Here is a 25,296-nt window from a genome sequence, read left to right on the forward strand (position 1 = left end):
CACTACAATGCTCCATCCGCACCACCACCACCACCTCCTCCTCCTCCATCCTTCCCCCCCTGAACCAACCACCCCCCTCCCTCATCCTGACAGGTCATCCATCAACTGGCAGACTTCACCCACCCACATGCACGCACACTTTTTTTTTCTTTTTACCCGTTAAAACAAACGCTGCACCTGGCACAAAGGAGGAGGGAGAGAGTTCCCGCTGTTCACTAGCTCCTGCTCTCGTTTGTTTTGGTTTTTTTTCTACCTTTCTCTTCCACTGCTCCCATTCTTCTCTCTCATTTGTGCTCTCTCCACCCGTCTCCACCCCTCCACGCTCTCACCACCTGCTCTCCAGTTTCCCCGTCCTAGTCACCTTCACAATCATAGTGGGGAGGAAAATGTCACGGCACCTTTTACTTAACAAAAATCTGGGCTCCAGACTTAATCTTCACACTGGAGGAGAGTTAATCGCACCAGCCCATATTTTAAGTTCACTCATTAAGACCTTTTAATTTAATAACTTGACACATTATGTTAACAGGAATAAAAGTGCAAGTACACTTTTTGCGTCACTTAAATCAAGACCGCACAGCAAGAAAACATCAAGCGTTTTTAAAGTCATTTGCCGTATTTCCAGCACACCGGTGTGACCGATTAAAGCGTTGAATTGAGTCTTGACACATTTTTTGATGCATGTGCAACCAAAACAGTCCATTCTGCAAAGAGCAACACCTATATCTCTTAAAACAGCTGCCAGGGCATTAGGATGGATGTTCAGCCTGGATGCACCTTCAGACTCCCACAAACAGTCAACTAACATCAGTCGAAGTTACTAAAATAATGGAAAAAATAATTAATTTGAAAATAACTTGTCAGTGGTGTCACCTAGGTGTCAGGACCAAAATACATCAGAAATGTTCATGATTTGACTTTTTCTCCACATCTTTGCTCTTTTATTTTGAAATACGACCTAATTTGACCTCCTAGTGAATCTTAAACCTCTCCTGACTTCAACAATCCCAAGCGTGAAATTTCAGTTTTCTCAACATACACACACATGCAACAACGTGTGTGACAAAAGAGGTGATAATGAAAAAGACATTAGTTTTAGTTTGAAGGGTCACCGGACATGAAGGCTGGAGACCATCAGTGTGATTTATCTTCTTAATGGATAAACAGACAGTTATTAAACAACGAACTGTCTTACTAGTGAGATCATGACTGAATTAGGTGAGATGGAGGAAGACAACAGGAGGTGACGCCAGTGTGACCACACACACACACACACACACACACACACTCAGGTACGCTGCCTGTGTGTTTCTCAGGTAAGTTGTGAGAACTTCAACAAACACGGCGACAAACTCAAAGTATCGCACAGAAAATGGAGGTTGTTTTCTCACAGTTGGATTTCCCTCCACACAGTCTTCGACCCAACACGAACTGAACACACTTTGAGCTCGTCTACCTACAGCTGCTCGGAACCCGGTGCTCCAGATTCCCGCGGTCGAGCTCATCCGGTGTCAACAGAGAAAACACTCACCGAAAACACAAACTCGACACTTCTCTCCGAGGTGAGCAGGACCGAGGCCTCTGTCCGCCTCTCCGCCGACGACAGCAGCGTTATTCCGGCGTTGTTACATGTGTTTGGGCGGTGAAAGCGACGGGGTTTTTCTTTGTTGCAGTCGGCAGGAGCTCTGTACATCCAGGCGGCCGCCGTCCCGATGCTCAGTGTCCGTTTACTCCGCACAGCGAGCGCTGATTGGTCGCTTCTACCACAACACAGCGCTCTGCTCTAACGCCATTGGCTTAGGCTGGCATGGTGCGTTCACGTAGTGCTCGTAAATTTAGATTTCAACTGTCTAAAATACCACTATTGCTACTTTTTTTTCTGGAAACGTCTCATTATATTTCTCATGTATTCTTTAGATGTGATCGTTTTTTCAATATGTTTTAAATGTATTCCTCATCTTTAATCATATTTCTTGTGTTAGTTTGTTAATTGTTTTTAATCTTTTTTCAGTCCTTCGTGATCATATCTGGATTGGATTCCGACAGCACACGAAGGCGTCATTATTCCCATGCTTTTACATCTCTGTTCTTGTGCACATCTCCAGCAGAATGAATCTTTATCACTTAAACCAATCAGAGACCTGTGCAAAGTGGAAGTCAATTCAGCTACATAACCACAAGATCAATGGACTGATCTGCTGTAATATCTGAAATCCAGGCGATTTTGCTGAGGTAGATTGATTTACATTGAGGATCAGTGTGTGTGTGTGTGTGTGTGTGTGTGTGTGTGTGTGTGTGTGTGTGTGTGTGTGTGTGCTGTTTCTGCTGAACAACCATAACAGCTGCACAACAGAATCAATACAAACCAATGTCCGATGGCCTTTTAAAAAAAATAAAATAAAAAAAAAATCACAGCTAGGACACGTATGATGATTGATCGTTCCAATTTCCGTCCAGCCACACTTATTGACAAATTCTGCTGTTTGTGTTACGCGTGCATTAGAGAGAACTTAATAAAAATCGATGCCCTTATTGGCCGCTAACGTGTGAGGATGAAATTATCGTGACTGCAATTTAGAGAGACGAAGATCAATGAATTCAGTAAATTGAACTTTAGCAGTGGTCGCTCTCATCAGGAGCTATCTGGCTCCACCTGGTGGTGCTAGCAGGTAAATACAGATTGTTGACTCTTCCCTCTTGGTACTCTAATTTCTGAGAAACTGGAGGTTGCACCATCATATTTTGCATCTCCCTTCACGTGTGTTTACATAGCCTGTATTTGTCTACTTTTATTTTAATACCTGTACAGGTAAATGTGTATATTTTACTATCTATAGTGAGCATCTTTGGGACAAACACTCCCATAGGAATGTGTTAAAGGTGCAGCATGCAATAGTTTTAATTTAACCATTTAAAATACACAACAGAATGTGAAGACAAAGCTATTTAAGTATTGTATTATTACTGAAGTTAGCATCCTAACCAGCTGGCACAGGCCTGTCTTGTCCTAAGCCCCTATGCCAGCGGTGTACACACCAAAATTCCCCAAGCACTTGAGCTCCCTGTCCAGTCCGCTAGATGCACAGCCAACTGAGCTGACAGCAGCTACAAATAGCAGTAGTTAGCTGTCACTCTGTTCATGTTCTGCCCCCTTTAAGTTCTTACATATTTCATCCTTTAAGTTCCATTTAACAACAAACATGTTCTACAAAACAAAAAACAAATGAAGAGAAAAAAGGCAGATTTCAGTTGCATGTTGATTTTTATTTACTTTTGTGTTTTAAAAAAACAAACAAAACAAAAACACATCAGTGACTGAGCTGGCAAAAAACCCAATGTTCCAGGTTTCATTCAACTCTGCATGAGGCTGCCTTCTGTCCAAGCAGGTCAAAGATTTTTGAACTGCATACAAACACTGAAATGAGAGGTAACATGAAGTGAAATGTTCTTGTCCAGTTGTCTGTTAATGTCACATTTTGGTAATTTGAGCTCAAGTATCACTGCAGTTGAGCTAAAAGACAACAGCTGTTAGTGTTTGACGGGAAACATTTACAATGAGTCAGCTAACTTTTTTTCAAGCACCGACAGCAACTATGGGCTGCCAACATGTCAATGGAGACTGGAAATCAATAGTAATTACAAGGTACAAGACAGGCCTTGGATTGCCTCTGAAATGATACTGTGACAGGGAGGGAAATGAGAGCGTTCAAGAGCACCATTGCGTGAACACACAAGATTTTGAATGTGGAAACTGTGCAGACTTGATCAGTTTCATGTGGACTGCGGAGGTGTGCACTGAGACCACAGCGGCCGAGTCAGGGAAGTTTTTCTGTTCACCAGAAGTTCACTAGAAGGATGTTTTTAGATTAAGGAACAGGGAAGTGTGCAGGGGAATATCTGATCAAGGTGCAATTTGAAATATTCTTAGGTCTTCTTACATCTTATGTCTTTGGATACAAATTTGTCCCAATAATTCTTTTTGTTTACTATGTTTACTTTTTGATGGTTTACAGGGGTGCGTTTAATTTACAGCTCTCTTCAGTAATACATTACTTGACCAAATTCGGTTTTGAACAGCCCCAGTTCCAGTTCTTGAACTCTCACATCAAAACACAACCGTATTTATATTCAGAACAGGATTTGCAAGGAGAAGCAAACATAATCTGAAAGTGAGGAACAATGTAAACACTAACAATAATGGAAACATCCAAACTTCACAAAATTTAACACGTTTTATGAACCCCGGTAAAAAGACTCACCAGCGCTGCAGCACAAATGCTTACATGAGAGTGTTTGTCTGCAGCGCTCGTCTGCTTTCATGTAAGAACAAATGTTGCGTGACAGCGACATACAAATACAAAAAAAAAACAAAAAAACACATCTTATACTGTCAGAAAAATCAGCCAAGCTATATCAATATTCATGTCAACAGTCAATGTCGAAACAATGTTAAATTGCACAGAAATGGATGCAATAATTTGCAAAATGCAAAATACAGCATGATCATACATGGGCCTCAGAGAAATACAACAAATGATATGCATATACAGTATCTATATTATGTACACACATCTGGACATCATTCACAACTACTGAGAACTCTACACTGTACAATATATCTGCTTTGAGAACAGTTGCGCAAAATACCATTTTGATATACAGTAATACTTTTTTTTTTCTTTTACAATGTACAAGTTCAAACTGTCCACACAATAAAATGCAAAGCACAAGCCCTAAAAGGCCACAAAAGTGCATGTTATCAGGTCAGTTGGAAGCCACTAGATCGACGACCGGCGTGAGAGTGCGAATGAAAACTGCCAGTATCGTACAGGAGCTCTGACACACTCCCACCCGCAGCGTCTTGCAAGATTAATAGTTCATGGAGGGAAATCTGGAGTAGATATTAATTATACATGCAGGCACACATGACTGCAGATGCAAAACACACACGCACGCACACATTCTTGAACATGGTTAGATCAGTGACCAACATGTTCCTCTCACACACACACACACACACACATGCATACACACACACACGCGCACGTTATGGGGTGATGATGAAACTCCATCAACATTCTCCCACTCCAACATTTCCCCACACCGTCACATTATATTCAAGTAGTGGCACTCCAATGGTAGAGACTGAGTCTCGGTACTTTCGGGACAATCACACACTTCACATCTTAAAAAAAAAAAACAAAGCCACTTGCATTTTCACACAAGGTTGAAGTCCTGAGCAGTGACCGGGTGCAGGCAGAGGCTGGCCTTGTGTACTGATCTTGCTTCAGTTGTTTTCTTTTTACAGGGAGAAACTGTCGACACTGAAGGCCAACTGCAGCCGAAGCGTGTCACCGCCAGGCACTGAGCCGTAGAGCAATAAAACAACCCACAATCCACTCTTTATGAACACAAGCTACTTTACTGCAGTGTGTGTTTGAGTGACAGGCCGTCACAAGCTCATCACTGTGTCTTCGGCCACTTAGCTCACTGCTGTGTATGAACTTCAGGCCACTGGGGGGGGGGGGGGGGGGGGGGGGGGGGGGGGGGGGAGGGAGGGGGGACTGCAGAGATCACGGGGGAATGCTTCAAGCAACGCTTTTATGAAGTGCAAAGATACGGCCGACTGATGTCTTAGATTTAAATGCTAGCTTCCTTCTTACATTCTGCTTTAAAATATAGTGTACTGTAGAAAGTTAAACATATGGGTCCTTTAAACAAACATTCCTTAACTGCCATCTCATCTTATGATGCAGCAGTCTCACAGCACTGAAGCAAGTGCGGACAAATAGAGCCAAGTACATTTTTGGATTATTAAAACTGACCTACGATTAGTGATCATCTTTTCTGTTAAATTCAGTTGCCTCCAAGCATTCCCCTCCCACAATATCATCTCCACCTGAGAGTGAAACAGGTTGCTTTTAACTCAGCACTCAAAGAGAAGGACCATACCTTTCTATTAAGGCCACTGAATTGTGCTTAAAATCTTTTCCTTCAGAAGTACCATCTGTTTGACAGGTGCCAAACTCATTCTGTGGCTTTTCCTGCCAGTTTCTTGTCTTCTTCTGTGAACTGTAGTGCCCTCGATCTGTTAAAGCAGTCTGATAAAGGGAACTGGAGGTGATGATGCTTAATTTGGTGACAAAGGGCTTTTTTCTCTTTTAAAACTTTTTGATCTTTTGTTGATATGTCCTCTTCTCGTACACAAGAGGTGGCACAGTGGAGCAGTGGTCAGCACTGTCGCATGACTGCGAGAAGGCCGCAGCCTTTCAGTGTGGACTTCACATGTTGGTGTCTGCATGAGTTTCCTCTGGGTGTTCCCTTTGGCTTCCAAAGACATGCAACTTAACTGGTTTAAAATTGCCTTTCCGATGCCCGATGTCAGCTGTGATCAGCTCCAGTCCCCCTGCAAAGGATAAAAATGATGGGTGGATGGATGGATGGTCCACTAGAATCGGTTCTTTTTTCCTTTGGTCTTCATTTTGCCATTTTGTACCCACGTTTCCTCGGCCCTCCTTCTCAGTCATTTGCTAACTGTCTGCCTCTTCGCACAGGAAGGAGGCGAACGTGCTGATCTAACGGCCAAGCAAGTAAACCACCACTTCGTATGTACACATCATGATGGCGGTGTTGGGAATCTGTCTGACGAGGTGGGTGGTGAGGCCGCGGTACAGCGCCCGGTATCCTTCCTCCCTGGGTACTGTCAGGAGAGTTTGGAAGAAGGAGCGATACCTGCTGCCTTCCTCTCGTAGCCGTGTCCGGATCACCTCTGCAATATGAGAGTAGAGGAAGAAAGCCGTGTTAAATTCACTGATAGCTACTCCTCGCCTGTGAGTGTTGTGTAGTCCCTCTCGAGCTACATTTCCATAATTGACACTCACATTAACATAAAAAGCACAAATTCAAATCTTTACCTTCTTGTTTGTCTTAAAATTAGACAAACAAGATAGACGTTAACTGAAAAGCTTTACAGGTGCAGATTGGATCTAAGCTATTAGCCACCTGTCTCTCAATGCACAGACATTAGAGTTGTATTGATTTTCTCCTCCATCTCTTCTCAGCAAAATGAATTCACTGATTATTTCTGAGGCAACAATCCTCAACAAATGCACTATTTCCTTTTGTTTGGGGGGGAAAAAGGTTTACTGAAGGCCTTGATGTTTTCATCTGCGTGTTTCACCTGCAAACATCATCTTAGGTCACTAAAATTTAGATTTTTAAAATTTCTGTTGTTTTGTCAAACCTGCAGTCACTGTGTATCATTGTGGACAGGAAAAAAGAACATTTTGGAAATGCCAACTTTTGTGCTGTGAGCACTCACCTACATAAAAACTATAGGTTTCTTTGAATTTTGTTAGCAGTGCTAGGTCTTTTTACAACTCACGTATGTATGCTCAATATGTTTTTCTCTGGTGTTGGGCTAGTAAGCACTAATTGAGTCTATGTCAGCAACTCGTCTATCACGCCTGTCTGAGTGCTGGAATTGTTTTTGAATTCTCATGTGAACAGAACATGATATATAATGGGAGAAAATATCTATATACGTGTGGACAAGGTCAAAAACTATAGTTCACAGCTGTTTCAGGAATGTAGTTAGCCTAGCAAGTCAGACAGTATTATCTTTTTTGTCTTTTTGTGAGTTTTATAGACAATAAAAACATATTAGAATATCATTATCTGTTCATGTCATGGCTCATGTTATGCCGAGTGAAACAGAAGCTTACCATGAGGATATGCGATAGAGGTGGCGCAGGTTTTGGAGGTGGCTGCTGCGAGCATCATACCCACAAAGTCTGAGGCGTCTTTGACCGACTCCTCCTCTTCGTCCATACTGGCGTGGGACTTGGACTCTCGCAGTTTACGTTTGATGCTCTCATAGATGACAAAATGGATAACAGTCTCAGAGATGCCAGCGTATGAGGCTGACATGCCCCTGTAGAAACCTCGCAGGCCGTCCATCTGGTACACTCGCCGCACGCACTCGAATGCGTTCATTCGCCGCTCGCCCCGGTTTCTGTAATCATAGACACTTTTAATTCAAGTCCAAAAACACTATGATTTAATTGTCATTCAATCAAACAACACATTCCACTTGTAGACTTTAAGGTTTGAGGCTGCTCACCTTGTTTCCAGCTGCAGACGGGTCTTAATCAGCCAGATGGGATTGGTGGCTGTGATGGCGGTGAACCCTGGGAGATTCAGAAGAGGTCAGAGGTTCAGACAGATGCAGAGACATTTGGAAGAACACAATCCAATCATCTACATTAAAACATTAAATCTATACTGTACAAGGACAGTGAGAAAGCACTTCACTAAACAGGATCAGAGAATCATTGCTCAGATTATTTGGGACCATGTCTGTATTCTTTCTGACAGATTAATTAATTTCAGGTCCAGATAGATGTTTTCCATATCGAATTATTGATCCTCTTCATGTGAAATGCTACACAGGTTTATGTAAACAACAGCTCCCTTCCTGAAGTAAATATTGAACTAACAACAGCGCATGAAGGCAGCAGCTGCGAGTGATTTCTTTTCATATTAAAAAAACTATCTAAACTGCAAGCACTGGGAAATGAGAACAGGCACCGTATTCATTTTGGTCCTTTAAGTGTGGCAGATTATCATTATCCTGCCGTCTGATTCATTTGTTTGAAATGCTAATGAGAGCTCTTATGTTTCTTATTGAAAAAAATGTATATGCAATTAAAACACAAGCTAATCTTTATGAGATTACAGAGGCAGGGTGTTATTTTTTTATATCATCACACTCTCAGTGTGCTTTGGAATACATGAGTGCTGGCCTTATTACAAGCACTTCTGTCAGTACACAACAGTCACAACACAGGTTTAACTCTCAGTTTTCACATTGTTCTAAATGTTCTCCTGCAGTTCCTTCAGCAATATGATTTTGCTCCCTTTATCTGTCAATTAACATTAACATCTTGATGTTTATTCTATGACATTTAACAAACCAGTGGTTAGCAGACTGTAGGTCTGACACTGGTTCTACAACAGCACAGAGAAACTAAATGTTATATGGAGGAGATTCTTCAATTATTCAGCAGGAGTAAAGTGGAAAATCTTTACTTGAGCGGTCTCCACTTCCTAACAGTGGTGAGGAAAGCCGCTTTCACAGCCAATATCAATGTTAGTTTGGTCTGTAACTGGGTCCAGTTAATAATTGCTGATTACTGACAGTGGATTAAAAATGCAATTGTATGCAGAGAACACATTTCAAGCAGATGTGAGTGCTTGCATGCATGCATTTATTTTTTTATTATTTACACATGTGTGTTTGATAAGTAGGAACACTCAGGGAATATACTGTGATATAAAGTTTGATATGTAGGGTGTAAAGCTAATTAACGATCATGTTGTATCATCATGAAACGCCACAAAGTCTCTCTAAAAGTTTCTGATGCAAGTGATGTGACATAGAGGAATAAAAGATGGCCGTTTGCAGAAAACAGCTAAGACGAGCGTGAGTCTATAAAGAGACACATCTACTTGCTTCAATGCAACACAGCCCTACGTTATGGCAACTGCATGAAGAAGAGAGGATGACACAGGTCTGTTGAAGAGAAGAAGAAAAAGAAGAGGAAGAAAAAAGAGGGAAGTAGAAGGAAGTAGCGTCTATGGCGTGTACTCACGAGGGAGGGGCAAAGCTCCTCCAGCTCCTCCCCGCTGCAGCTAGTAGCCTGCAGATATGGGGGGCTCAGATGGCGGGGGTGTCCCACCCAATCACGCAGGGGTGAAAGCTTTACAGTAAAGCCCTAAAATAGACACAGGCTTTTCTGTACCACAGTCACACACAAGCAGCAGTCACATCCACCCCCAACCCCACCAGTCAACCACCCACCCCAACCCACTGGTACTGTACAGGTAGTGGAGAAGAGATGGGAGGAGGAGGACTGGCCTCCCCCCCATCTTTCCCCAAAGCCTAATCCCACCTCTAAGCCCCATCAACTTTAACTTGTGTTTTTTACATTTCTTTTACTTGCTTTTATTTCACTTTACTCCTTAATTAACTGGAATAAAGAAAATGTTGACTGAATAGAAACCAAGCCAATCCAAAACTCCAGCTCCATCTCACCAGAGTGAGGTACAGTACAAACACAAAAGGCAGAAAATAAATTTAAGGAAGTAGCCCTCAGAATCATTTTGCCATTATCAGTTTATAATCTACATATTCAAAACAAAATCAAATTAAATGAAATTAAAATAAGAGGCAGGAAATGCTAACCTTGTCTTTGTGTACAACAGATTGTAAGCGGTGGACAATGGTGATGAGAGGACTGGAGGAGGCCATTTTATAAGTGATGGCATGAAGACGAAGACAATGATCAAAGTAAAGTGAATCAATGAAGTGAAACAATGGATAACTTTCAGCCCCAAACACAAACTGGGATGAATTTAAAAATAACAGTAAAATGTCCTTCGCACTTGTGTCTCCTGAGAGGCAGCATGTTTCTAGAAAAACAGATCAAATCACTCCCGAAGGAGCTAAAAGACGAGTCCTCTTCAATGTCACACAGAAGGACATGGAACTGAAACCTCAGTGGAAAAATACTTGTTTTACAGTTATCGCTTAAATGGGTCCTCTGGACCAATAATGTAGTATATAAAAATGTAGACATGAAATTACGATCACAGAAGAAGATGTTCTGGGTATTTGCAAATCTTAAACTCCAAATGAAGTTGAATGTTTCAGTGCATTGATGTCATCACTGACAATAAAGTTTATTGTTAAATGGTAAAATATTCTCCCTCCATTACATATCATTGTCACTAGTGCTTGATAACATATGAGGGATCATGCTAAAATTGAGTCTCAGTCGTGCTCTACCACCTATAGAAGCTATAGTGGTCCTTGAACTAGTCCTTGAACTTGTCCATGAGGTGAACCTCTGAAGCACTGCAACTGTAAATAGGCATGCTGCAGCACGTTATGCATAATGTTCCTTCTATAGACACATGATCCCTGCGCAATTTCTCCAGAGGAATTTGACCTACATTCGGAGAAGGAGGGCATGCTTTAGATTAAATACTAGAGGGGAAAATAAGTTGTAGGGAAGTAGTGTGACCCGCCCCCCCCCCCGTCACCCGAGTGAAAGGAGGCCCGTAATTCAGAGCAGGGAGGCCATGAGAGACGGCGACTCCACAAACCTACTTCACAAAACTGGAAGCAATTATCAAGGCACAGCGGTGAATGGTAGATGCTCACCCACTCAGGCTATATTTGTCAGTACTGACAGGCTTGAATATGCAGTATTTGCATGTTGAAGAGATAAACAATACGTTTAAGTATCACATTTGTACTGTATGGTTACAGCTATAGAGATGTGGTTGGTAATTACTGAAGGTACTATAAACAAATGCAGTTGCCATGCTGATGAGGAACTGTGCACAACATAAAGGAAAAGCATCAAAAACTCACTATATGCTGTGCTTAAGTTTGCATGTCTGTGACTTTGCTGCATTTTGTTCACATTCAAGTACTTATTTGTATTCTCTAAACTGGTCCCAGTGCTGTGGGAGGTTTAAATGTTAAACAAACTTTATTCTTGACCTCAAACTAATTTAAAAAAGAGGAAGTCATGTCAAAATACTGGCCGATGCAGATTCTCCTTGGACAGAAAGGACTGATGGCGGATGGAGACAAAAGACAAAATGGAGCACATCCATTACAACTTTCTGTAGAAGTGACAAGGTTAGCATTTCTTTTGTTCTGACAACATAAAATCTACAAAAGTATGTGTCATCACTTTACTAACAGGCTATGGGAAGGAGGTGTGTGTGTCAAGACTAAGCAATTAACAAACCTAAAACTACAAATCCAGCAGCAAACACATTGCCATAAGCAATGGTAATATCATTACAAAATGAATAACCATTATGAACTTTCTAATATTCATAAAAATCACCATGGTTTTCATCATACCAGTGTAAAGAAATGGGGTGCTACCTGACGCGTCCGCCTGAGTGCCAGGGGCCCCGGTTGACCTTTCGGGGCCGTGCTCTCTCCTCTATACACACAGAGCAAAGAAGGGGGCCCAGACCACACTGTTTAAGTAACAACTGGGATGTTAAACCATTTACAGAGTCCTCCGGAGAGGCCTCAAAATGAATGAATAAAAAGAGCAAAAAAGGGCAGGGAGGAAATAAAAAAAAAAATAATGGAGGACAAAGGGGGACAAAGGGGCTAGGAGAGCAGGAAAGCACAACCTAAACTTCGAGGACCATGTTGTTTTCTTCTTCAGTCATGGTATAAATGCCAGAAGTAGCACGTTACAGCCAGAAAATGCCAGTGTGCTGTGTCTCATTTGGTTTTAGTGTATTAAAGTCTGAGACCGATACTGGAAGAGCAATGTTACTGGATTATCTGGGAGGAGAAGCTGGTAAGTGGCAGCAGTGAAGACATGCTTTGTGTCTGTGTCACTGGCATGGTTTCACTGTGCATTTTCCTTTAATGCTAGACGGGATATTAATTCTTTACTTTGAAGTAATGTGTTGGACTGGAACGACTTTACAACAATTTTCAAATGTATCTTGCACGGCTCGGTGACACAGTAATCAAAGCATGAGGCTGTTTTCACCACAATCAAGGTTTAGGTCAGTTTGATCCTGAGAGTGTCAAATTGTGCTTTCTGATAAACCCCCTATCGTTTATTTATATTTCATATTTCTACACATGAAACAGCTACATAACGACTACTTATAACATGTGTTATTAGTTAGCTTTAGCATGCTTTAGGAATTCACAAGGTTTTAAAATTTGAGAAAATCCCACCATCCCACACATGTATATGGTTAGGGGGGAGGGGTGTATAAAGGGGGAAGAGAATGACGTGAAACTCCGATATTTTTAAATTGTGACAAAATAAATGATGAAAGGATAAAGAAAAATGAAATCTGTCTGATGAAGACAAACTGAAATAGTCTTTATATTCATATAAATATATATATATATATAAAAAACCCATCAGTGATTAATACTGCTCAGGCAGACTGACAGAGAGACAGACAGACAGATATAACACTCAGCGACACACAGTGACAAACAGACAGCAGGGAGGGGGAGAAGGAGCCGTCATTACCTGCCATCCCAGCCGACACCATGTGCACCTGGGTAGAGTCTGGCTCCAGCACCCCATTCAGCTTCTCCTTGGCTGTTGAGTAGGCCGCGAAGTAGATCGCCCTGTGGCAAAAACAAGACACGGATCAAGATTAACTACAGTTCTTTCACACGTAGCTCCGGATTAATTACTCCGATAACCTTTCAGGCACAAAAGGTGCTTCTCAATATTCATACATGCAGCTACATTCAGGAACATGCCATGGCAATGTCGGAATAAGTGGGGCAAAGAGCAGGGCAGAAGACTGTGGAGGCCAATTTCCATTAAAGTCAACAGAGGAAGGTGGGGAAAGGCCGGGTGCATGTGTACACAGCACAAGACATCCCTTATTTTTACAGAAACATGGTGGATGAGGAGCTGCTTCTGACTGGTGGGAATGTTCTGAACTATTACCTCAGAATCATTATACTATCATCCTTGTAGTAAGTGTTAGTTATTATGTAAAAATGCATTTATAAGTCCTTATAAACATGTTTAACTCAATACAATTGTGAAGCTATTATAAACATAAGAAACTGAGAGGGCTTTTACTAACATTCTTAAGCCGTCTGTTATCAAGTTTCTTCTAAGTGCTGATAAATGTTTTTATAATCTAACAATAAACACGTTTATTACGCTATCATTAACACTTGCGTAACCCGATTAATGTAAATAAGTAGCTTATAAGGATTTATGAGGGCTTTATTACTTATTAAACAAAAAAGGGTAGAGGTTAATCTTATTTAGATTTTACAACTCCAAGGTAGTAAATCACCAACACATATTACAAGGACCTCAATGTAAAGTCTAACCTGTTCCTGTAATGTTAAACAAGTTTGCAAGACAGGGCAACCGTGAACAAGTCACAGACTCAAATGAATCATCAGCAGGGTCTCGTGATTGATTAACGGATGTAACCCTTTATGTGCTTTTCCCTGCAATGTTATTGCCTGCATGTTCCCTCAAAAGTCGTGAGATGGGAACAGATTTCCCCGTGTGTCGATCCCTGCTGCCATTTGCACATGACCCCATGCAGGAAGCGTTCCAGACCATTTCAGGGACAGACAACATCTGTGAAAGGGGCTTAAAACGAACGAACACTAGGAGAAAACATTGCTCCTCTTGATTTGCTGCTTCTGTCTGAACACGTGCACACTGATCAAAATAAAACATTTCAAACGACAAATGTATAATGAGCATTTAGGAATTCAGTTGCGATATAAAAAAGATCGCTGACTGGAACCACCTGCATTAAATATAAAATGCGATTATTTCAATTGCCTGAAATCAAATACTGCCTAAATTTTACATGTGGTCATGCAGGAATAAAGCAAGCTAATATGTAGTCTAAAAGCATGTGATTGAAAGAAGTGTGTGTGCACCTCAATCTCATGGCATGCTTTAGTAGCAGATTTATCTCTCATAAATCTCCTCACTAAATAAAATCACAGGATTTAGTCAGCATTTCTGCTGAGTGGAATTAAACCCGCTGACCTCCGCTCCCTGTCCTCTTTCTGAATTAAGATCACGCATGCACAACATAATCAGGCAGCCCTGCAGATGAGAGATGAATTATGAGAGTGAGCCTGAATGTGTACGTGCATCTCTCATACGCAATGACTGATGCTGCCAGTGCGCGCCGCTCTGCATGTACATGTGTTGTGTGTTGCTAATGAACGCCTGCAGCATGCCCAGTGGACCGCGACCTCATTAGCATCAGAATGCTTTTTTTTAGCTTTCCAGCGTCAGATCGCTGTTTCCTAATTATAAGGACAGAATAACTCCGTAGCCCAGCAACCCAGACCTCCACCGACAGAAATATAAAGTAATAAATCTGTTATTTCATGAATTATATTGCTTTGGAAAGTTTATCTAGACTCTGGTTAAATGGAGTGGAAACGTTTCATCTCACGTTGCTATAAATCTTCAAAACTGGAATCTTCCGCTCTGTCTGTCATAGACTACGCAGACACTGAAGGCGACATGTTGATCAATAACCCAGAGAAATGTGGCTATTTTTTTAGAGTATCTTAGTTGAAGAATCACTTGCTGGCAGCTGAAGACCAAAGTGATGAATTTGACTTCACTGAATAATGAATTTGTAATAATGAATTTTCAAGTGTTGCTCAAGACTACCAATATGACACACTTTTATGAATTATCATATTATAGCTTATTTTATCTAGCTTTCTCCATCTGTTCCTCAAGTGAAAACAAATTAATTCTTCCAAGTGTCGATGTGTACATTTCCTTAGTAGTAAATCATGCATGTGAAAGATTTGACAATGGTGAATATTGGAAAACGTTGAAGAAATTAAGGACCCATGGTTCATAAAACTACATATGAGATTGCAGGAGGCCAAGGAGTTCATCATGCTTACTACTTATGTAACAATATCCTCCTATAACACATTGTGCTATAGCTGCCATGACCACGAAACAAGCTGACATTTCCATAGCTGGACAACTAGCCCACGGGAAAGACACTCACTACAGGGCATTTTTTACCCCTCTGACAGTCCGAGTAAGACAGGGTGAGACAGCATAGACGGTGCAGGACCGAGAGGACAGAACACTTCTGCATTTGCATAAGGGTCGACAAACATGGAGAGAGGGAAGAGGATAAGAATATGGAAGGGGTGACTCAGATAGAGAGATAGAAACCATAACGAACCAACGGGAAGAGGATGACAATGGCCATGTGATGCAGCAGTAGCTAGGGAGAACTAGACAGGTCAGAGCGGGGGACTGGACACAAACACAACTGTCTGACTACAGAAACTCCATTGTGATAATACACAACAACAACAGTCACATGACAAGGGTGTCACAGCTGGCCAGCGCCAGCTGTTGTGCTGTTTCATTCAGACTTTGATTGACTGGGTTCAGGCTGTTATGCAACCATAACCAGCCAAGCTAAGAAAGAGAGAACCTTCTCGTTTCCTGTGGGGTTTGAAGCAGATTTCCATCGTATTTCAGTGAGTTTAGCTCCCGTCTTTCCGTATTTGTGGCCTGCTATTACTGCTGCAGACATAAGCTCCTAATGAGCTGAAAGCTTGACAATAAAAGCTAAGACGATCAAGCAAAGTAAATACATTCCTCAACAGAAATATGTGCCCAGGTTTGATGTAACACATGAAGTAAATGACGCACAAATACTTTTATTCTCTGATATGAGGTTGTGCCAGTTCTGATAACAGTGTTTCATTCTTTAACTTTCTTATAAACACTAAAGATTGTGGTGGCCTACTTGACTGTGCTGATTATCAGATATATTATCATAGGTTGTTTTCCATTTTTTCTCCATTTTTGTAATATTATAATTATAATCCTAAAGGTTAAGGTAGGCAGGAGAAGACATCCAACACACCCACAAAACTACAGACAATACTGTACATACCTGGAAGGTGCCACACCCACAAGGTTGGGTCCAAGTCCTCTGAAGAGGGAACGGGGTCCCTCTTTCTCAAGAATTAACCTGCGGAGAGAGAGCGAGATTGAGATTTGTGTTCTCCTGGTTATTTGATCATCAAATAAAGCAAGTAAAGAGTCCACTTAACATCCATATAATGTTCTTTTTATTGAATTGGCTACTTATACAAGCTTTCTGCTGCTTGTTCTACTCTAAAGTAGATTTCCCAGTCTCAGTACTAACAGGGAAGTCTTGGACCGAGTGCAACGTGAAAGTGATCTATAGTTAAAAGACATAATAGACACTCGGGAAGTTTGCCAAAACAAGGTGAGAAGATTAAATCCATTATGTTCTTTGTATCACCATCGTATTAAAAAAATATCTAACATATGCAAAATGATGACAGAAAAAAACAGAGCTAATACTTAAACGTTGGGCACCACAGAGAACAGACAGAGGTCAAACTGGAGGGACACCATTTCATTTGCCAAAACATCTCTGTTCCTAGCTAAATTTAAATCAAATGTGGGTGCCCTAAGCATGTGGAACAGTAAATAATATTTTTGCCAGGACTTGACACTAAATACAGCCTGACATTATGTACAGGATCACTATCAGCACACTGGCTGACCCAAAAGAAATGACAGGTGTGTCCTTGTCCTGGCGGTGTTTGCGGTTGTGCTATCATGATGGCACCACACGTGTTCACCTTTGGTTGTCACCCGAGTTCAGAGATTGTTCATCCACTACCTAACCCACTAACCTCATTCAACATAAACACACATTTTCACAGTAACTGTGATACAGTACATCAAAAAGTACATCCAAAAGAAAAGTCATCCTGGAAAGAAATATAGAGACACAAAAGACAATGAAAAAGGTCCCTTGGGCCTAATTATAAACTTGTCTTTTTGGACAGATTGATGATAGCTCGACTGGAGCTGTCCCACACAATTAAATAAAAAAGATCTAGTCCGGATGTTTCTTGAAGCAGCCGTATTTTTTTCAGCGTGTGGGTTTATGTACTGTGCAATCTCCTCAAGAGCACCGACTATTTGCCCAAACCACAAAACACACAGAGCTTGGAGCGACAGTGTAAATCATACTCTGCACTAAACTGGAACAATGCTGCACCTCACTGCACGTTGACCTACTTTGGCTCGTCGAAATCTTTTCCTTTCCTTCTCTTCCCTCTTCTGCCCCGCTCCTCTCGGTGTCATGTTATAGGGGTGTACATAATCTGCCAGTGGCTGTTTAACTCAAGTACAACCAAAGGAGTTGGTTTATGTTAGCACAAAACCAATGTTGAGCATGAAACAATGCCTTGATTAAGCGTAACTGAAAGAGGGTCTTAGTTCAGTGTTCATAAGAAAAATCCAGAGAAAGCATTGTTAACAAAGTGAAAGAAAACATTCCAACTACTGCAATACTCACTGAGGATGAATCAATATTTGAACAAGAGTTCACAAATTTTTGACACATTGTGAAAGTGCATGATCAGCATTTTTCCTAGATATCATTGCTAAGCTTAATTTCATTTTACAATTCTGGATTATTTTCCCTGGATATTAAAGTAAAACCTTGGAGGTCCCAAGACTTATTTGTAAGAACATCAATGCAAACATTTAGCTGTGGCTTTGGCATTATGCAATATGTTTAATACTGCGTGATGTGCTCAGTGACAGTCTTGGATATTGGACAGCACAAGAGTAGGAGCACAGCACTGTAGCCATGCTGAAAATGTTCTTTAATACGTCAATCCCTCAGTGACCAATGTTAACTATGATTATGAAGCCACACTGGCTAAAAGAAGGTTGCAAATCAACACCTAACCAATGTTGGATTCCCCTTCATTCTCACTTCCCATCTTTCTGGTAACTTTCCACAGTTCAATGAGAAGAGTAATGAAAGATTATGGTGTATAAACAGGAACAATTCACAGTGCATTTCTTACATTGGATTTCCCGGTAGTGAGAAAGAGAAAGTACCAAAAACAGACACAGAGTTTTAAGGTCAAAATGAAGCTTAAAATTCTGCATTTCGTCTCTGAACCCCAATGACAGAAAATACCCAAGACTGGAATTCCAATCTGTTTCATTGTTCAAGTGTCTCAGTTATAAAATTATACTTCTCTCTAGCAACTTAAGTTGTTTCACTAAAACAAAAGTTACCAGTAATCCAAAAAAAACTTGAAACATACTCCCCAGGACACGTCAACCATTTCTGCAAACAATTTCAGATTTGTAGCAGTATGTCAACGGGTTGGACATAAGTTCATCTTTTACATTAAGTGTGTTGGACGATAGGATAAATACACATCGTAGTGAATCAGCAACGGGCTGAATAAACTGTCAGAGTCAGTTTTGTTATTGTGATGTTGCATTCCGACTCGTTGAGCATTCAAAGTGTCTCGTTGAGCCAAATAAATATCCTCTACAAGAGCATTTGCTCATAGGAAACAGTGCAAAAGGTTGCGTAAAATAAGTCTCAGTGTAAACAGACAGCACAGACACAGGACATACAAATGACCCATTTATTTATTACTGCACAGTCACTTTAGAGCATATTAGACTACAGTAGGAGTGAACAGCCTGTGGTCAAGTTCACCAACTGACATGGACATTTGCTGTGGCTTTCACAGAATGATTACAAAACTTTGGGGAACATAACTTGCATCTTTCAGACATTCTTCCCGCTGTACCTGTCTTTTGCACATATATTGAGTGTGCAATGCAACTCATTTTAGAGTAAGGTCCCCATAGTGATCATCCCAGATAAAGTATAGTTAGTGTAATTAACATTTAGCATTATTCTCCTTACTTGAGACAGTGCAGAGGTCCTGGTGGAGCCACACGTGCCACACTGGCCCCATTGACGGTGCTGAGCTGGACTTCAGAGATGTAAAGAGTGATGGCAGAGGACTGCAGTCTGGTCTTCACAACCTCCAGAGGACAAGTCAGAATGGCGCCCACTGTACCACCACATCTAGAGGGAAGTATAGAAGGAGGATGCAGATTAAGAAAGAAAAATAATGGTGGTAAATATGGTGACACTTTCACACCGGTCAAAAAGAGACAGATAACATACATACCACTTATTATATATAGCACTTCTTTTGCATTTTGGTTTTCTTTGTCCTTTATAAATCTTATAATTTTTCATGTTAAGCATCTAAAAAAGCTATCACTAAACACAATATAATATCATCATCATCATCATCATTATCATTATATTGTATTAAGTCACATCTATTCTTTGCCTATTAACTCTACCATATTATGTTCAAAACCATCCTCTGATACTGATCTCCGCAGTAACTGGCAACACAATCTGTTATTCCTTTTAGCTCTAAATTTATCTAGGAGCAGGAACACATGCGCACAACATGAACCTGATATTGCGATACGCAAGATAGTGCCATGTGTAAGCTGCCTGCTAAAAGTGACCAAACTCTTCATCTACTTCAGTAGAAATTGGTTGATGGCTCAGCATAAGTGTGACCATTTTGCTGACTTTTGCCATCTAAGAAGGCAAAAAATTACGTGTCATTAAAATGTCACTGCTGTTCAGCTACCTCACAAGCTCACACACACATACACACACTGTAAATAAAACCACGACCACCTGCGAATTAACCGAAGAAAGTCATGATCACGTTTCAACATTGACCTCTATTCTGACTGAGGCCATCTGCATGTAAACAAACCGAAGCAAATCTAACTGCAATAAGGTTTATCTTCATTATTGAAAACAGATAATTCATTATCCGTTTCACTGATATGATGTACTTTATTTCTATAAGCCAAATGCTACCAGACGTCACCACTAAACAATGTTCTGCAACCGTGCCACAGATGCACAGTCACTGATCCTCTCTGCTTTCAGCAAAGGCAGCTTTCCATAATAGGACAGAGCTTTACAATCAAAGCACCACGGAGCTGGAAAGTGCTTGCTGTCTATTGCAATGACAAACTATATGAATGCTCTATAGGTCAGGTTATGGAAATACAGTGGTGAAGACTGACATCCTGGCGGCTGGCCGTGAATTCCTCTCACTGCAGTCTCTTTTGAGTAGCACCAGCTATATTTACCTTTCAAAAGACCGACCCACATTCATGCTCACAGGCAGCGGTGACCCTTGGCCTACTTTCGAGCTACGCTGTCTGCTGCATGTGTGTGTCTCAGTGGCTGTGGGAGGAAGCACTGTGCTGAGGCCTTTGGCTTGAGATTTTTAGGGAAGGCAAATCTGATTTTGTATATTCAAGATAACTGTAATGTTTCCAGATTTTTACTGCCTAACAACAGAGATAACAGAAGAGCAGTGCTGTGGCAAGATTACCACATTTGAATGACAATGGCTTAGTGCAGAGATGAAAGTAGAGGGAACAGACGCGGAGAAACTGAGGACAATAGAGCAAAAACAAGACAGGCATAGTGTTCCAATAAACTGCTAAATGTCTGTGTTTACATTTTCTTTGATGAACGAGTTGTTGAGCCTGTCTGCAGGATTGTGAATGACAATCACCTATTGTATGGGTCGCTTATTTTGAGTAGTGGCGGTGGCCTCCTTTAGTGGATTACAAAAGATCCTCAAAAACAGCTGAAGCCTTTAATGTTCACAGGTTAAAAGCACCCTGCACGTACAGTTTTGAGTTATACATTCAGCAAAAATCATTGCATGTGATAATATTATCGGATGGCTTGCAGGGAAATGCTCATCTACTGTATCTGGGACCTGTAATGATAAGTTACAGGAGTCGTGGGTTCAATAATAACGTATTAACGTCAATAAAGAAAATAAATTCACAAATTTAATTACACTGTTGACTACAAATAAACAGACCTGTCAATGACATTGATCTAACAAGCCCCTAAGGTTCCTAAAATGCTACATCACTGGAGAATATGATTGACTCTGCTGCTGCAGTTGAAGAAGATCCTCAAGCTAGCGAGAGGAGCAACGAGCCCGGAAATACTCTGAAACTGCCTTCAAAATAAAAGCGTACTTGAACAGAAGAAGTTGATATTTACAGGCTTAAAACGATTTTTAAAAAGCTGTGCAGTACTGAGATGCTAATATTATCCACGAATATACATCCGAGCATATTGCTGCTCTCTATCCTACAGTTCTGGGTTTTTTTTTTACAGCACATATGGAAATATTTTGAAGTGATGACAGGAAGTTTGTACGCATACGTGACTGACGTGCCCACAGCTGCCAGGGGTAACGTTAGTTGCACGTGCACGCGCTGAGTGCGTAGAAAACGGCCCTTGTTAGCTAGCTGGATAAACCAGACGACGGCTAACATATCTGTGCGGTTCAAATGAAATAAACACATTATATAAAATAAACTTGTTGTCTGACTTACCCTCCTGCGAACAGGTGAACCAGTGTGTCCCTTTGGCTCATTATTTAGTATGCTCTGCCTAGCAGCGCACTTCGGGGCTGCGGCAGGGGGGTCAAACACGGACTTGGGTCCCGTTGCTTTCTTCCTCCAAGAGGATGCTCACGTAGACGGGGCGAACGGCGTCGATGATGAGCCGGTGGTGAGCCGAGACTCCGGTGATTCAGACTGCAGTGGGCCGCCGAGAACACCCGCCCCCTCTCCCCTCCTTCGATGTGTGTTGCTCAGGTCTCGCTCTCACAACAGATTTGGTTCTTATCTTCGGCTAGACCACCAGAGAGCTGCGAGCCCGACAAAGGCAAACTCCCGACAGAAGGATATCTCAGCTCTAATATACAGTTTTATGGCACATCCACTGGTGTGTCTCGGGTTTATCCCTCTGCTTTCATCGCTGCAGCGCGAGGGGAAGGGGGCGGAACTCATAGTATTTACTGTACAATCATAGGCTGGATTACGGACGCCGCCATTGGTCATCCTGCGGCGTGACGTCACGGCACCCCCGCCCTGATCATGCACTGTTCACATGCACACAGCACTGAATGAATCAGAGCTGCGTGTTTAGGTGCAAGCTGCCATAAAGCCTTTATATGTTATCGTGCACAGACAGCCATGTTTAAATAGGATGAGTCACCCGGTTTGTGATTTCTCATTGAGATGAATCAAAATCAAAGAAAGAAACACAACACATGCATTTTAAGTTTAATTCCAGGTGTATGCAGCCATCTTGCCTGCCAATGAGCAGCAGGATTTTCAAATCCCAGATGCTTTGTTTACTTTTAATATATCACAGTATCTAATGCCCTGCAGTATTTGTTGGTTGTTCTTTGTAAACAAGCTGATTGTTGAATCTTAAGCTGGTTGTCAAATACAGACACTTTAGATTATTTGATGTATACACATGCATGGGTATCTCTTAAAGCTTTTTCTATGCGTTTTGGAACTTCTGTAAACAGGTTAATGGTCTTTCAGGTTCCTGCAAACAAGGTTGCTGTAAAACTCCTGTCAGGGTGAAGATATTCAGAAACTCACATCTATTCTTTGCCTATTTACTCTACCATATTATTATTTTCAAAACCATCCTCTGATACTGATCTCCCCAATCACTGGCCACACAATCTGGTATTCCTTTTAGCTCTAAATTTATCTAGGAGCAGGAACACTTGCACACAACATGACCTGGTATTGCGATATGCAAGATAGTGCCATGTGTAATCTGCCAGCTAAAAGTGACCAAACTCTTCATCTGCTTCAGTAGAAATTGGTCGATGGCTCAGCGTTAAATGTGACCATTTTGCTGACTTTTGCCATCTGAGAAGGCGAAAATGAGGTGTCATTAAAATTTTACTGCTGCTGAGCTACCTCACAAGCTCACACACACATACAAACACTGTAAATAAAACCATGACTGCCTACGAATTAACCGAAGAAAGTCATGGTCACGTTTCAACATTGACCTCTATTCTGACTGAAGCCATCAGCATGTAAACAAACCGAAGCAAATCTAATTGCAATAAGGTTTAGCTTCATTATTGAAAACAGATAACAGATAAATATACATTTTTTAACTGGATTCTTGGATTCCGTTCAGTTTATATTCAAGTGATAGTGTTAACATTACGCTCAAGTTATAGTTGGGCTATTATGTGCACTTTGATAGTTGGCAGGGAACATGAAGCTTCATGATCTTTTCCCGATGTACTGAAAACAAATCCGAATAATAACATGAATATATATAGAGTTTTGAAGTAAATCTGCATTTCTTCAAAACTCAAGACACTGAGCATTTTTTCCTTAACAAAATTAATTCAGGTTAACCTGGCCAGTCCTACACATCTACACAATAATGATACCGTTTTTAATGACTCTGTCTCAATATCTGTTATTATCTGTTGATTATCTCCTCTTGGAATTTTACAGTGCTGTGGCATAGTTACTGATATCACTGAAAATGTCTGTATGAATGTGAACTCGTTAACCCAAAGATAGTCCGGATAAACATTAGAATCTACAGCCCACTGATTGGCTCTTTCTTGGGGCAATGCACGATTTGATTCATAGCAGACTTAGCTTGTAAAGGCACACCTTTTGCTTTTTATAGCTGAACCTGGCTTATTCCAGCCCAGTTGCTATGCGTTTTGTAGTGATGATTAAACCATGACAGTTTCATTCACGTCCACGTGTTTAAACCCTGAACCTTTGCTGGCTACTTGGAGCTGAATATAGAGCCAAACAAACCCCATTCCTGACTACTGTACTTGCGTTCACCAGCAATGGAGAGACCACACAAATTGTTTTTATGTAAATAACTTTTTGAATTAATATTTTTTTTTGTATATAAAACAGAATGCTCAATTTCTAACCAGAACATATGAGTAAAAGCAATGTTTGGAAAAACAAGGCAGATCCCTCTTCAAGTATTAGACAGACTACTTGCAGTTTTACAGTAGATCGCGCAGGATGCTTTAACAAAAATTGTAGGTTTTTTTTTTATTTCTGAAAGCTGCCACATAGTCAGCTGACTGCACTCAGAATAGTTAGCTGCTGATTCAATAATGTAGTTGAAGGAGTCCACATAGTTTGTAATTGGGAGCGCAGTATGACAAGTTGGAGTCATGTGCGTAGTGTCACTGTTCACATTTGTAAAGCGAAAACCAATAATGTCATCTCCTGCATTAGAGAGGTTATGTAAGTCACATGACTTAGAGTTACAGACGGATGCTGAAGGATCCCCTTCATCTCCACCTATTACACAACACACATCCTAAATTAAATGAAAGGGTTTGTGATTGAATGAATATTTGATGCTTTTATTTGAAGTGTGTATTGTATTTCTTTGTTTTGTTTTCTTTAGATCACTACACATCTCCATCTTTCTTTTTTCTTGTAATGAATAAAACATATATTTGTCATATATACATATTCAAAATCTGTGCCTCAATAGTCATTTTGTAGGACCAGCCATCTTGTTTTTTTAAGTTGTTCAATATTTTTTACATCTACTGTAATCAGTTTTGATTTAAAATGACCAGATCAATTTCACATTGTTGTTTTGTAGTTTTTGGACTATTTGTATATTTAAATCAATACGGTCAGTACCAGGTGAAAGTCCAAAACATTAGAAATAAACATTCCGTTGGACATGTCAACACAGGCTGATACTCAGAATAGTCCTAGGTGAAATTCTGTGGTATTGCAGTTCAGCTTTGATTGGTCAACAGTGATTAAAATGGAACTGCCAAAGTTATTTATAGTATTTATTTCCCAACAATTATTGATCCCGAGGCCTGCCAAGGCTGCTGAAGGTGACAACATTTGTCCAGGATCTCACATTGAATGGAGTTGAGTAACTAGACTAAATGCT

General features: G+C 40.9%; 2 protein-coding genes and 1 long non-coding RNA gene across 4 annotated transcripts in view; 1 reads left to right on the forward strand and 2 right to left on the reverse strand.

The window, feature by feature from the left end:
* LOC119011000 (SPRY domain-containing SOCS box protein 4-like) overlaps window positions 1–1,664 on the reverse strand; it is an 81,739-nt gene extending 80,075 nt beyond the window's left edge. For both annotated transcript variants that reach the window (XM_037083716.1, XM_037083717.1), the window contains exon 1: window positions 1,532–1,664. The gene's annotated coding sequence lies outside the window, so the exon portion shown is untranslated. The remainder of the gene's footprint in view (window positions 1–1,531) is intronic.
* On the forward strand, window positions 368–2,497 carry LOC119011003. Its single transcript, XR_005072105.1, has 3 exons — window positions 368–1,316; window positions 1,414–1,810; window positions 2,012–2,497. It is a non-coding gene; the product is annotated as an uncharacterized LOC119011003 (long non-coding RNA).
* A 3,062-nt stretch (window positions 2,498–5,559) lies between these two features.
* Window positions 5,560–22,362, reverse strand: slc25a36a (solute carrier family 25 member 36a). Its single transcript, XM_037084254.1, has 7 exons — window positions 21,900–22,362; window positions 19,351–19,515; window positions 16,519–16,596; window positions 13,101–13,201; window positions 8,123–8,189; window positions 7,725–8,014; window positions 5,560–6,769 (listed from the first exon to the last, which is right to left on the reverse strand). The coding sequence occupies exons 1-7, from the start codon at window positions 21,938–21,940 to the stop codon at window positions 6,576–6,578; spliced, it is 936 nt and encodes a 311-aa protein (XP_036940149.1). The 5' UTR covers window positions 21,941–22,362; the 3' UTR covers window positions 5,560–6,575.
* Between the last annotated feature and the right edge of the window lie 2,934 nt (window positions 22,363–25,296).

This window comes from Acanthopagrus latus, chromosome 21 (assembly GCF_904848185.1).
Source record: "Acanthopagrus latus isolate v.2019 chromosome 21, fAcaLat1.1, whole genome shotgun sequence".
Classification (NCBI taxonomy): Eukaryota; Metazoa; Chordata; class Actinopteri; order Spariformes; family Sparidae; genus Acanthopagrus; species Acanthopagrus latus.